General features: G+C 39.7%; 1 protein-coding gene across 6 annotated transcripts in view; it reads left to right on the top strand.

Annotated features, from left to right (window-relative positions):
* LOC140719736 (KH domain-containing, RNA-binding, signal transduction-associated protein 1-like) overlaps positions 1-15527 on the top strand; it is a 66171-nt gene that overhangs the window by 20438 nt on the left and 30206 nt on the right. For 3 of the 6 annotated variants that reach the window (XM_073034567.1, XM_073034565.1, XM_073034566.1), the window contains one exon: positions 385-2383. In XM_073034567.1, the coding sequence (XP_072890668.1) occupies positions 385-479 (95 nt within the window). In that variant the 3' untranslated portion in view covers positions 480-2383. Of the gene's footprint in view, positions 1-384; positions 2384-3568; positions 3629-11444; positions 14414-15527 lie in introns of those variants that run through there. The other 3 variants (XR_012096989.1, XR_012096988.1, XR_012096987.1) reach the window with 3 other exon arrangements.

The raw sequence follows: 15527 nt of genomic DNA, 5'->3' as shown, positions 1-15527 counted from the left end.
CCGGTTATTTGCTGGCCTTTTGTTATAGTAGGGCAGTTTTTTTAATTCAGCCAGAAAATGTTTTGTGTTTCATGTTTGGAATTTGGCATTTGAGATGTCATAGTCACATTGTCTCTCAGGCTCCTTTTGCACTTCAGAAAATGGATTATTCTAGAGATTATATTATCATCTCACCATGTTCATCCATTGACGTTAACTCCTGAATTCACTCGTTAACTACCTGACTTTGAGATGCAGTTGAATGTCAATTGTTGCTGACTGGTCGACTGTGATGTTTTCCAAGGGCAGTGAGGTTACAAGTAGTCCAGCACCAGGTTGTAGTGAATTTGGATGTTTTGCACATTTGGTGCCAGCTTTCTAATGTAAACATTAATATATTTACAGGTCAGGAGGAATGGAATGCAGGACGAACAAGCAGGAAGGCACCAGCAAGGCCACTGAAGGGAATGTACAGAGAACATCCTTACGGGCGATACTAAGGCCAGCCTCCAACCAACCTTGTGTGCGTCCTTATAAATTGCTTCAATCTTCTGTGGTCACCATCTTGTTATCAGCTGTGAGACAAGTAATAGTCCGTTTGTTTTCTACTCTGGAAATTTTACTGGGTGGACTGATTTATGTACATGTCTAGATAATTAAAACCTATGATAGTGCAACTCTGGCATGATTGTTTCAGTAAATTAGCAGGCGATGAGTTCTAGCTGAACCCAAATGATTAGAATGCTTTGCTTTTGTTTTTATACTGTTGGCACATCTGTCAATTTACATGTATGTGTAAAGATGGCCTTTATTTGCCATTTGAATTTCATTCTGCTATGTAGGTATATTAAGGCTTGTTTACCTGGACATTTTTGATTCAGTTCAGACAATGTTTTAAATGATCTTTGGAGTTGCAGAATCCCATTGGATTAAATGAGCTGCATTTCAAACTTGTTAAATCAAATCTTCGCCACATTCCATTCACCCTCTGCCTCTTTACAGAATTATTCATTTTAATGAAGCTTCGCCAGTCTCTTTGGTACTATCCTTAGTGTTTGAGGCTTGTATTAGTCTATTGTTTTAAACCTAAGTAGTATTTCAATATCAGATAAAGACTAGTTTAACCAGAAAGCAAATCTTAAGGATTTTTATAAAGGGATGTTGTGTACATTTAATTTGTGTGTGTTTTATTTTTCAAAGACCCTACCAAGATTTACATGTTGGTGATCCATTAGAATTGCCCAAGGCAACGTTTTCACTTCTGGTGGAAGAGAAATACATTGTCAATGTAAATATTCTTTAACAAATTTGCTTCCAGCTTGCAGAAAGCTTGGTTGCTGTCCTTTCTTATTATTAATCGGATTGTTCAATATAAGTGCCAGCTTGGCATCTGGAATAGAACATAATTTTATTTTATCAATATGGGTTGATTTGAATTATGGAAAGTGCATTACTGTATACTCCAAATTGAACATTATTCTCAAATGGACAGTCTGCGACAGCCATTTAACTCCCAGTGTTTGCTCTCTACTTGGCTGTTATGTTCCTTAGCATTGTATTGAAATTTGAGTTATTAGGTGGGCATCTTCAACAATGTAATTGTCAGCCCTGCCAGGAACCGTTGCAAAAACTGCTGTAGTTTCAGCTTGTGGTGAATTTGATTGTCTTTTCCCCTATTGATCTTCCATGAACTTGGGTTACCTGAGGCAGAATGCATATTTCCGCAGTATATGCTGAACATTAGTGATGTCAAAGGAAAAAACATCGAAGGACTTTTGACACCATTATATTTATTTGTGTACTTGTGGATAGATTACAGTCATGCGCTTCAGGATTTTTATGTTGAAGCAATGTTCATTGGATCTGTAACAACTTGCATTTCATGGAGGGTATCTATCTTTTTGTATAAAAGTGTTTCAAGAATTTGGGTAGCTGGGATCTTTATATTCAGGCGTTTTTAGTAACTTGAAGTTGAACATTTACCTAAATTTATCGTTCATCATGTCAGAAATAATTTTGGAAGCTCTTGGATTTTCTTCATTTCATTCCCAATTCTCCATCATACGATTTTTTCCATTTCCCTTCTCTATGCTTATGGCGATTTTTGAGTGGGTCTTTCTGCTAATGTAAAAAGGGACACTGCAGCTAAAATTGAGTGTGTGTGTGTAGTTGGAAGTTTATAACCACAATTGTCTGTTATCTTTAATCTGTGCCTGGTCATAAACATGCATTACACTCCTGTGTGAGCCTGCCTAAATAGGTAGCTAAACATTTGTCAGACACAGTTGCAACAGTTTGTCAATAAAGTTCAATTCTTTTGTATAGAACTAAATCGAATTCCCTCTTTTCCTTAGAAATAAAAACTTTTTCCTGCAGTACAATAAACACTTTCACTAAATTTAAAGACCTTGGTGTTCTAATGATTTTATTTTACCAACAAAAAATAGTTTGGTTAAAGTCCTTGGATTGAGTTGAAAGTTAAAAGAAAACAGTTTAAACCTGTTGCATGTATTTTGGTTAATATGTACAGAAACGGTGAAATAAACACACAAATGGTTTCATCTGTTAAAATAAACATAGCGGACTTTTTATGCCTGCATTTTATGTGAACAAAACATAAAGAAGATAGAGGTAAGACCACTGTTTCACCATAAACTGTTAAAAGACAAAATATTCCTTGTAGATTCTATTTTGTGACTAACACCGTTAAAATCTTACGTTTGATATTATGCCAAACAGGGGTCCTGAGCACTGCAGTGTTTGGAGTCTAATAACCGATGTCACAGTTAACAAACACCAAACAAAAAAAAATGCACGAGGTTAATGACTACAAAAAAAGTTAATGTCTTTCTATACTGAATTTTAAAATGTATTTGCAATTTTCAGTGTTAATGTGACTAAGTCTCGGCAATCCCAGTCAGTTTACATGGCTCAATGTCTTTATGATGAAATGAAAGATGATGGCTGATTTTTTTAAAGGAATATATCGCAGGACGGATGACTAAACCTTAACCACCTCGCAAAATGCACAAGGTAACCGTAATGCTAAATCTCTAATTTTAAGGCACTGATGTGTATATACAACCTTTCTTGGTAACTATTATAGTTATAAATTGTTAAAAAATGTAAACTTCCAAACATTAAAATAGGAAAATAGGCAAATAAATTTCTAATTAGTGTTAACTAGTGATAAACTTGTTCTGTTTTAACCCTGTCTTGATTAAAGAGTCTAAATTTGCCCATCATAACATGAATGTAATGCAACTCTTGCTAAACGCTGAATGCTTTAAATTAAAACCTGAAACAAAGCACACAAAATGTAGATCAGTGCAGGTAAAACTTTAAAAGAAAATTTGATTTTTGTCCTCAAGCAGTAATAAAATGCATTAGATATTGTCAATTTTAAGACTAATTTTTTACTTTATCTATTTTCCAATCTTTAAATTTGAAGTTTGTTACTATTTGTAAAAGCTTGAGTTGCATGCTGCCCTTGTGTGATGTAAATCTAGTGTGCATGGAAGTACTCAGATGTTCACCCATGTCCATTCCCAAACTATGGAGTATTTACATGTTTTTGTTCCTTTCACAGGCACGGGGTAGAAAGCCCTGCTGAATTCTGCATCCATGGACACTTGAGAAGGCTTGTTGGGTATGTATAAATGCATATTTTCATGCTGTTCTATTAAAGACCAGTCTTTAGTGCCCTAGTCACTGATGAGTCTGAGTTATGAAAACTCTTTTACTTCGCCTCAGACTGGTTGCTGGAAAACATGTACTTCTGGAAGAGATAGCTACTTTATAGACAAACTACCTTAAGCTGCATTTGCTCGTATTTATCTAGGTACCTCAGATTTACTTAGAATGAAATTCTTCTGGATGACATTCTATTTTGTGGTTGATCATTTTTCCTTTGTATTAATTACACTAACTCAATGGCTCAGAGCTGTAGTTCAAAGTATATTACATGTATATGGTGACATATAACCATGAAATTCATTTTCTTTTGGATGGCCACAGTAAGTACAAAGATACACAATAGAATCAGTGAAAGAACACACTTAACGATGGACAAACAACCAATGTGAAAAAGACAACAAACTGAAAATACAGAAAGAAATAAAACAAAATAAACTATAAATATCGAGAACAAAACGAAGAGACCTTGAAAGTGAGTACCTAGGTTGTGGGTACAGTTCATGGTTGGAGTGATTGAAGTTATCCCCTCAGGTTCAAGAGCCTGATGGTTGAGCGGTAATAACTGTTCCTGAAGGTCATGTACTTCCTGATGGCAGCAGCGAGAAAGGAACATGGCCTGATGGATGCTGTTTTCCTGCGACAACGTTCAACGCCGATGTGCTCGGTGGCTGGGGGAGGGGGGTTTACCCACAACCTGCTGGCTGTATCTACTACTATTTATAGGCTTTTCTGTACAAGGGCATTGGTGTTTCCATACTAGGCCATGTTGTAACCAACCAGTATACTCTACACCGCACATTTAGAGATGTTTGCCGAAGTTATAGATGACATGCTGAATCTTTGCAAACTTCTAACAAAGCAGAGTACTGCTGTGCTTTCTTTGTAATGGCATTTATATGCTAGATAATAGGACAGATCCTCTGAAATGATAATCCCAAGGAAATTAAAGTTGCTGACCCTCTACATCTCTGATCCCCTGATGAGGACTGGCTCATAGACCTCCAGTCTCCTCCTGTAGTCAATAATCAGTTCCTTGGTCTTGCTGACATTTGAGTGAGATGTTGTTATGACACAACTCAGCCATATTTTCCCTCTCCTTCCTATATGCTGATTTGCCACCACCTTTGGTTTGTTTGGCCAATGACAGTGGAGTTGTCAGCAAACATCAATTTGGCAATTGAGCTGTGTTAGCCTCACAGTCAAAGCGAGCAGAGCAGGGGACTAAGTACACAGCCTTGTGGTGCACCTGTGCTGATGGCGATAGTGGAAGAGATGTTGCCAGTCCGAACTGGCTGAAGTGAGGACATTGAGGACCCAGCTGCACAAGGAGTTATTGAGGCCTAGGTCTTGGAGCTTACTGATTAGTTTTGAGGGGATGATTGTATTGAATGCAAAGCTGTAGTCAGTGAAGAACATCCTGATGCATGCACCTTTACTGTCCAGATGTTCCAGGTTAGAGCGAGGAGCCAATAAAATGTCATCTGTTGTTGACTTGTGACATTAGGGAAACTGGAGCAGATCCAAGTTGCTCCTCAGGCAGGAGTTGATATGTTTCATCACCAACCTCTCAAAGCACTTTGTTACAGTGGATGGTAGCTGTAGTGGGAAAACAGAAGTAAAACACGATAAATTCAGTGGCAGACACTTCAAAAAATATTTTCCAAAAAAAAATAGGCAAGGGCAGACCACCTTTCTCAAGCTCAAGTTTAGCTTGGCTATAATTAGGAAAACAAAATGCTGCAAAAACATTAGATCAGCAAACAAAGGAAAGGACATGGTAATTGTGCAAGAAAGGTTAATAGGCAGTGAGATCTACAAAATAAAAGTGGAGCGTCAGCAGAGGATGAGACTGAAGAATGAGGAATATGGAAATGGAAGAGAATTGGAGAAACTTTTGCATTTACAATATAGACACTAAAGGTCCCCCTATAGTAGAAAATCTGAAAGCAAAATTGAACAATGGCCGTAATCATAGAAATGAAGCTAATGGATCTAGAGACCTGATGTGCCAAAATCTTGGGTTTTATTAGAAGTGATCACAGTGATAATGAAACATTTTGGAATAAATACTTCATCTTTTGGGAAAGTCTAACGGAGCAAGAAAACTGCAAATCTAACACAACTTAATAACACCTGTTATTGTGAAATAGTTTGGATTCATTTATTACATAGTAAACAAGTAAAGATCTCCTTACTTTGAATTTGTTTTGATAATCAAGATAATTAAGTTTTATGTTTAAAATGCATCAGGAGCACTCATAGTGGCTGGAGGTAACCATTGGCACTGATCATAAAGGGCTGCCTGTTTGGCAGTTTTACAGTAAGTGGCTCATTTTGAGGTTGGCAAGTTGAGAGTGATTGACACTTCATCTGAATTAATGTCTTATGGGGACATGTGTGGCCAAGCTTTGATATCAGGTAGGAATGCAAGATGTAAGAAGGACCAAGTGTAAAGTGCGATAGTTTTGGACACAGTAGGCATCATGTCTAACCACTTTAAGGAGTAGAGACAAGACAAAACATTAAGCGGAGAAAGTGCAAGATGCTGCTGTACATGAGGTTGTGGATGTTCTCATGTGTTTTATCTGTATGCAAAGTTATCAATTAAGGAAGGAAATAGGATATAGAATCAACACACATAAAATGCTGGTGGAACGCAGCAGGCCAGGCAGCATCTATAGGAAGAAGCACTTGACGTTTCGGGCCGAGACCCTTCTTCCTATAGATGCTGCCTGGTCTGCTGCGTTCCACCAGGATTTTGTGTGTGTTGCTTGAATTTCCAGCATCTGCAGATTTCCTTGTGTTTAGGATATAGAATGTTTCAGGAATTTAGAATTTTGATAATATATGGGCATCCGTTAGTCTCATGAGACCATGGATTTGCGCCTTGGAAGGTTTCCAGGGTGCAGGCTTGGGCAGGGTTGTATGGGAGACCGGCAGTTGCCCAAGCTGCAAGCCTTCCCCTCTCCACCCCACCGATGTTGTCCAAGGGAAGGGCACTAGGACCCAAGCAGCTTAGCAATGATGTCATCGCAGAGCAATGTGTTGTTAAGTGCCTTGCCCAGGGACACGCTGCCTCAGCTGAGGCTCGAACCAGTGACCTTCAGATGTCTTATCCACTAGGCCACTCGCCAACACGAATTTTGATAAGACCACATCTGTGTGCAGTTTTAGGATGGGATATACTTAGCAGTTCAGAAAAGATTTGCTACATTGTTTCTTGGGTTGAAGGGATTACTTTGCAAGGAAGGACACTGGAATTTGAGTTATGACTCAATGACCATTGAATTCAAGGGGAACTTGACAGGTAAATACAATGAAGGCTTTTCCTCTCCTGGGCAAATGTAGAACTGAAGTTGTACTTCAGAATAAGGGGTTTCCAATTTAAGACTAAAATTAAGGGGTGTGAATCTTTCAATTCCTGTGCTGAGATTAATGGCGGTCAGGTATATTTTGGCTATGGGAAATTGAAGGGTATTGGGAACAGGCACAGTAGTGATGTTCATGATGAGGTTACATCATTTATGCTTTGATTTTGGAAAAGGCTGTCCACTCTAAAGCTCAACTTTTAGTTTTATTCAGCAGTTTTACAAATAGTCTGTTATAATGGTCTTAGATGAAAAGTGACTTGTTAGAGAAGTACAAGGTGATAAGAGGCATATATTGAGTGGATAGTCAAGACTTTTTCCCAGGGTGGAAATGGCCAATAAGAGGGGATATAATTTTAAAGTAATTGGAGGAAAGTAACAAGGGATGCCAAAGGTATTTTATTTTTACCCAGTGGTTTTATGGAGTGCACTGCCACGGATGGTGGTGGAGTCAGATACATTAGGAACATTTAAGAGACTCTTGGGCATATGGATGATAGAAGAATGGAGATCTATTTAGGAGGGTAGGGTTAGATTGATAGGTTAAAATGTAACACTTCGTGGGCTGAGGGGAATGTACCATGCTGCAATGGAAACAGCCTTGATACAACTGCCCTTTTTCCAGTGAAAAGTTGCTACCCAACCTGAGTGAGGTTACATTTGAAGACCATGTACATCGGTTATTTCAGTTTTCTTTCCTACTTACTCGTGAAGTTGAATCTCCACCTTTTTTCCACAAACCTTTCTTACATTTATTGGTAAATTTGAGATTAGTCTTGGTTTAGACAACACTTTACATGCATTCTACCTCTAAAAGTTTGTTAGTTTTTTGGAGAAAAAATAGAATTCTCAGTCCTTTGAAGCCTGCAACAAAGTAGCAGAAATTGCCTAATCAGTATTTAAACTTTTGCATTTGGGTTATTTAATTACTATGTAGTATCCTGGGACGTCTGAATGATGAATACTGTGTTTTATTAAACTGTGACAATAATGTGTGATTTCTGGGATCTTTTTATCTTAAAGATGACCAAGCCTAGGTGGTTGGAGACTTATTTGATTATTGCTGTAACAAATGTGTAAACTTCTGAGAAAGTTACTGTTGCAGGATCATTTATCGTAGTCTCAGTAGATTGCTGAAAATTGTAATGTTTCCATTTTTGCAAAAAGTTTAGAAACATAAGATTTAACTTATCTGGTGAGATATATTTTTGTTCAGTAATGTATGTTCTGATTATTCTACAACAGAACAATGAGGCAAGAAATGTTTTGTTTTTGTAAGGATGTTTTCTGTCCTGAGATCAACAGTGTATGGGAAAATCGTATTATGCTAGAAAGATCACAATCAATTGGAGTGGAATGTTGCAAGTATTTAGAAAGATTAATCTGCCCTCCAGCAAGTGGAGGATGTGGAGATTCCTTGGAGTTCTAATTTGCTAAAGATGATATCAAACTAGATAGGACTTTTGTAGGCAGTTGATGTTGAATGCTCCCATATTCCAAAGACGTGGGATAGTTGTTTACTAGGTCACATGTATAATTAGGTAGTGTAGGCTTGGGCTGGAAGGGCCTGTTATTGTACTGTATAACTAAATAAAAATTGTTCTTTGTACTGCTGTATTTTGGCTGTATTAACTTCCAAGAAAACAGTGAGATCCAGTCAGACTTGTTTAAGGGATAAATCTTGTATGGTCGGCCCTCCTTACCCATGGGTTCCGCATGCGCGCATTCAACCAGCTGCGGATCGGGAAAACCAGGAAGTTCTCTCTCCAGCACTCGTTTGAGCATTGTTTGCCTGGCTTTTCATTCGGTCGCTGCTTTGTTTCTGTGAAAAAATGGTTCCCAATAGCAATTCAGTGGTCAGAGCAATTCCTCAAAGGCTAAGAGGAAGTGTAAAGTGCTATCTTTCGACGAGAAATTAGAAATCTTAGATCTTTTGAAAAGTGGCATATCGCTTGCCAAAGTGCACAACCTCCACAGATCCTGACTTTAGTATTATTGAGCCTCCTCCAAAGCGTCCTTATTCCCTGAACAATACAGTAACAACTACTTACACAGCATTTCCATTGTATTAGGTATTATAAGTACTGTAATCTGGAGATGATTACTCCTTGTTTGAGCATTGTTCGCCTTGCGTCTGGTTCGTTCGCTACTTGTGAGCGAGAGGAAGGAGTTTAAAGCTAGTAAGGGATGGCTAGCTATGTAAAGCGCCACAGTCTCAAGAACTTAAAGATCACGGGAGAATGGGGATCAGCTGATGCCAAGGCGGCATCAGCGTTCCCAGAAGAGCTACAGTGGTTGCGTCTGTACTGAACATGAACAGACATTTCTTGTCATTATTACCTAAACAATACAGTATAACAGCTATTTCCATAGTATTTACATTGCATTAGATATAAGTAATCTAGAAATGATTTAAAGCATATGGGAGGATGTGCGTAAGTTATATGGAAATACAATGCCATTTTATATAAGGGACTTAAGTATCCGCCTCTTTTGGTATCTCTGGATGGTCCCGGAACCAATCCTCCGCTGATATGGAGGGCCGACTGTACTCCTTCTTCAAATGAGAAGTGAAAAGATAAACGTTTTTGATTTCAGTGTTTTGATAATACGCTATCTTTAAAGAATTGAGTGAATTTAGATTAGTGCAGTAAAATGTTGAAATACTGTCTACAAAGCTGTTATGGGATAACAAATGGCATTTTTTTTAATAAGGGGTATAGATAGGGTATGTGCAAGCAGTGTTTTTCCACTGAGGGTTGGGTGTATCTACAACTAGAGGTTGTGTGTTATGGGTAAAAGATGAAAAGTTTAAGGGGAATAAGAGGTGAAGCTTCTTCACTCTGAGGGTCATGCAAGGGAGGAACGAGCTGACGGTGCATGTGAGTTCGATTTCAACGTTTTGGGGGAGTTTGGATAGGAATATGGACGGTAGGACTATGGTCCAAGTGCAAATTGATGGGTCTAGGCAGTTTGAAAGGTTTGGTACTGACTAGATGGGCTGAAGGGCCTGTTACAACGCTGTACTGTTTTATAATTCTACCCACAATTCCACCATCCTTTATGCCATCTGCAAACCTACCAACCCACCTTATCACTTCCACACCCAAGTAATTTACAAAAATCAGGAAGAGCAGGGTCACTGAACAGATCCCTGCAGAACACTATTGGTCACTGAGCTCCAAGCAGAATACTCTCCATTCACTGCCACTATCTGCCTTCTATGAGCAAGCTAATTCTGAATCCACACAACCAATTTTCCTGGGATCCAGTGCCTCCTGACTTTCAGAATAAGCACACCATGGGGATCCTTTATCAAATAGGACACAGAACCTAGAACAGTACAACATTGGAACAAACCAGCTGGAAAGTAAATCAAAACACCCAAAAAGTAATCTGTCCCACCTACACAATGCCCATATCCGTCCATTTTCCTCACATCTATGTGCCTTTCTGTGCCTCTTAACAATCTCTAATGTATTTACCTCTACCACCATACCAGACAATGCATCCCAGGCATCCACCACTCTCGGAGTAAAATAACTTGCTCCTCGCATCCCCTTTTGAACTTTCCCTCTCTCACCTTCAATTTATGCTCTCTGGTATTTAGACATTTCTATCCTGGGAAACAGATGCTCCCTATCTTCTCTTATTCTTATCTATGCCACTTACAAGCTATCAGATCTCCCTTCAGCCTCTGCTACTCCAAAGAAAACAACCCAAGTTTGTCCAGCCTGTCATGATAGCACATGCCTTCTAAACCAGGCAGCAGCAACATCCTGGAAAAGCTCTTCTGCACCTTCAGCAAGTGAGGCCATCAGAATTGTATGCAGTACTTCAGATGTTACCAAACTAGAGATTTTATAATGTTACATATACACCACATCCACTGCTCTACCTTCATGAATGTCATTTGCCACATCCTTAATATATTCAGGCTTTTGAAGCATGACCTGCCTCTCACAAACCTATCCTGACTACCCCTGATCACACAATGCTTCTCCAAATACTCGCAAGTCCTGTCGCTATAGTTTGTCTACAGTAATTTGCCCATCACTAAGGTAAGACTCACAGGTCTATAATTCCCAGGGTTATCCCTACTCCCTTTCTTGAACAAAGCAATAACATTTGATGTGCACTTATCTGGAACTACTCCAGTGGCCAGTAGTGGAAGATAACTTTCTAGTGGGTGAAAAAAGATGCAGAGAACAAATTGTACAGCAAATTTTGCCAGGGTATTTCAGCAATTTGGCTGATGTAAATACAAGGGGTGATTGATAAGTTTGTGGCCTAAGGTAGAAAGCGATGAGTTATACAGCTCTTGTTACATGCATATGCAGTTCAACTCTGAGTGATTTTATGCAAAAAGTTTGGTTAATAACTCATCTCTTTCTACCTTAGGCCACGAACTTATCAATCACCCTTGCTGTGGACATTTTCTGGAGGTCCAAGATCCGTATGCTCCATGACCGCTGGACTAAATGTGTAAATGGAGGAGGGGACTATGTAAATGTGGTAGATTTTCTAAAATTGACTCCTTCTACCTTAGGCCACGAACTTATCCATCACCCCTCGTATAATTCAAGGTTGAATTGATTTCAATAGCTGCAATTGTTACTTAATTTGACCTTTTCAAAACAAGGCTCTTCGGGGAAAAGTTGTGATTTGTACCTTTCTGAGGTGAGCCTCGCAATGTCACATGATGATTTCTGGCTGTTAACTGTTTGCATTCAGTGATGCAGGATCCACCCCTACCTTTCTAGAATGTAAGCACAAACAAGCAGCAACTTGTAAAGTTTGATACACATGCTGTTCGTTGATGTGCCACAGAGTTTGCAACAATGTTCATTTCCTATTCATGTGGCTTTTTGAGTTGGAACACTATAATTCAATTAATCCATTCTGAGAGTTACTGTGGAAAGTTTTGCTTATGTCAAGGCTTAGGTGGCATTTAAGTTCAAAGTATAAGGTGGCATATATTATCGAAGTATGTATACCATATACGACCTTGAGATTCATTTTCTTGCAGGCAGCCACAAGACAAAGAAACTAGACTACGTGAAAAAAAAATCCACACAACAAAGTCGGTGAAACATCTAATGTACGAAGAAAAGAACAAATCATGCAATCTTTAAAAAGTAAACAAATAATACACTGAGTGTGAACTACAGAATCGTGGAAAATGAGTCCATAGCCGTGAAGGTAGTTGAGCACTGGGTCTGTTGTGGATGGCTGCAGTCCATTTAGCGCTAAGCCAAATAAAGTCTCACGGAGTTCATCATTTGTCCTCGACCCCAATACCTTAATTTTTTGTAACCTGCCTCAGCTAAAATTCAGTTTGCTGTTAGCTCTTGGGCCCAGGCCCGGGCCCCGCCACTTCAATCCAGCCCCGAGTCTGCTCCAGCAAAGGCCTTCGTGGCCGTACCTGCATTTCTCAACAGTGCAGGTCACTGAATCCTTCAGGATACAACCAAAAACACTAGGTCTTACAGATGGTTCAAAAGCACAAATCCCAAAGGGAAGTTACAGGTTGAAGATGCACTAATCATAGTCGTGAAAAAGTATATTTAGTGGAATAGATACTGAAATCTAAATGAGTTAAACTTAGGGCTGGGTGTGGAGGGATGTTCATATGTTGCACGTGTGAGCATTTCAGTTCAAATGAGGAGCAGTCTGCTGCAGAAACAATAGGTCAAGCAGCTTTGATGGGAGGGATATGGTCCAGGTGCAGGTCAGTGGGACTAGGCAGAAAAATGGTTCGGCACAGCCAAGAAGAGCCAAAAGGCCTGTTTCTGTGCTGTAATGTTCTATGGTTCTAATTGTCAACATTAACAATTCCTTCTCTCCCACAGTTGCTGCTTGAACTGCTAAAGTGTTTCCAGTAAATTTTATATCTCCAGATTCTGACATCTACTTCTGCATCACTTTCTTAGACTAGACATAGGAGCAGAACTAGGCCATTTGCTTCTGCTCTGCCATTCTATTACTGCTGATTTATTACCCGTCTCAACCCCATTTGCCTGCCTTTTCACCGTAACCTTTGACGCCCTGATTAATCAAGAACGTGTCAACCTCCAACTTTATACCCAGTGCCTTGACCTGCATAACTATCTGTGGCGATGAATTCCACACATTCACCATCATCTGGCTGAAGAAGTTTTTCTTCATCTCTGTTCTAAATGGATGTCCCTCTGAGTCTGTGCACCCTGTGGTCCTAGAATCCCTCATTATAGGAAACATCCTCTCCACATCCATTCTAGCTAGGCCTTTCAATATTCATTAAGTTTCAGTGAGATTCACCCTCATTCTTTTAAACTCCAATGAGCAGTTCCTCGTTGCCAGCATTATGTTTGGTAATTTCAAAACATTAAACTGATTCAAAGGAAGACACAGGAGTCCAGTAATTCGTGTCTAACTTTGTGCTTACTTTAAACGAGATGCCCATGTGTCAAATGGTAACGTGTGACATGCAATTTACGTTATAACATAACCCCCAATGAGTTATTTCAGCAAACACGAATGCTTAATCATTGTGTATACACACACACACGGATCATTCAAAATTTACTGAAATATTAAATACACAACATACTTTAAACTCAATGCAGAATGCATCTCTATTATATACAGACATCCATATGATAGTAATTTTAAGTTGTCCCATTCAGGCCTAGAGATTTAATCACTGTGGAGGATTTTGTAGGATAAACACTATTCCTGACAAGTGGGATCACTCTGCTTGGCAGATGACACTTGTGGCAGTGAAACAATATCAGGTTCAGGGGTCTTCTTTATGGTTGTAGGAGTTGACTCTGGGACTACTGGAAGTGGTTCTGATAGTCTGAACCAGTAGGTTTGGTCGGTACCATCTGAGGGGAATAATGCTCTTAGTGATTTTTAGCAAGGTATACATCTCTAGAGTTAGAAAATACGTGATAGCATTTTATAACACTACCCTAAAATAAGCATTTCTGAAAAGTGGCCAATATAAAGTACAACATATATATTCAACCTAGTGGTATTTTGTCATCAGTGATCTCTCAACATTGAAAACTCGTTGGCGGCACTCCCAGTTACAGAGCCCAACTTCAGTAGAGTGAATAATTTCATTTTTATAAAAATATTTGTTGTTTATTTTGGAGATGGGGTGACCCACTTCCTAGCGCACTCGAACCGGCTCATAAATAGCCAGCGCGCCAGCATAAAGGCCAGTCCCAAAAGGGCACCAAGTCTGCTTCACCAACAAAGGGAAAAGCCCGTGCGGGACTGTGAATACGTGCCCCCCTACAGCATCCGTGCCCGGGGAGGGCGGGATCAGGGAGGCTTTAAAGCGAGGCCGCGAAGTTCGATTAAAATCTTTTTTTAACTGCAGTTTACCGACTCCGTGTCGTTATTTCAGTGCTGCGTGTAGCACACTGCTACAATTGGTGACCCTGACGGCCCAAACGATATTTGGACCGGAGATGAACGACGCCGCATCTGTTCATGCGGTTTCGTTGAAACTGCCAAGCTTCTGGACACTGCGACCTCACCTATGGTTCCAGCAAGCAGAAGCCCAATTCCACGTTCGGCAGATAACCTCAGAGGACACACGTTACTACTACGTGGTGAGCTCCCTCGACCAGGAAACAGCGGCCCGGGTTGAGGAGTTCATATAACACACCGCTACAGAGAAGTAAATAAAAGCCCTAGGACACATATAATCACCTGGATTTGTAGAGAATTTATTCAGGAATTCAAATAAGTAATCACTTTTTGTATATATTCTGTATTAACTACAGTACAGCAGAAAATGTCTCTCCCCCCCCCCCCCCCCAAAAGGTTAAAAGATCTCATTTGGAGAGATTTCTGGAGTTTTATCAAAGTCATGATATTTTCCATATTGTATCAAATCAAACCAATCTTAAGCTTTTGTCATAGCGTAGAGAATTACAGTACAATAATTCAAATGTGGGGTTCCACACAACCATAACCTAGGCCCCATTTGGTTGTAAAATGAGCATATTTAATCAAAGACTGCTTTCCATACTTTGTTTTCCATGCTTTCATAACCTATTAATAATCATAATTTTCCAAGTCTTCCACGTCTTCATCTGAACTTTCCACACCTCTGAGGCGGATGCCTGGTTCTCACAGTCTGCCAGTCTACACATGTCAGTACACCTGAGGCCATTTGCAACATACATACATCTTGGGAGTGAACATTTTTTTGGACAGTTACAGGCCAGTTGATCCAGGATGGCATCGGGTGTTGGCTGGCCTTCCATCCAGTGCACCTCCAACTGTTCAGATTCGTCTTTTCTCTCCATCTTCCATCCTGTGCCAACAGGGCTTGGGTTTGGGTCCTTCTCCAAACATCTTCTCCATATACCAGCCTGGTAGTTAGCTCGCTGTGCGTGTTTTGTTACGCAGTGTCTGCATGGTGGGAGTTGATACCTGAGCTCATTGACCTTGGTGGCCAATCCTTTTGGGGCATACAGGAGA

The sequence above is a fragment of the Hemitrygon akajei genome, chromosome 32, assembly GCF_048418815.1.
Source record: "Hemitrygon akajei chromosome 32, sHemAka1.3, whole genome shotgun sequence".
Taxonomy (NCBI): domain Eukaryota; kingdom Metazoa; phylum Chordata; class Chondrichthyes; order Myliobatiformes; family Dasyatidae; genus Hemitrygon; species Hemitrygon akajei.
The sequence above is the reverse complement of the archived record's forward strand: the minus strand, read 5'-3'. Positions and strand labels throughout refer to the sequence as shown.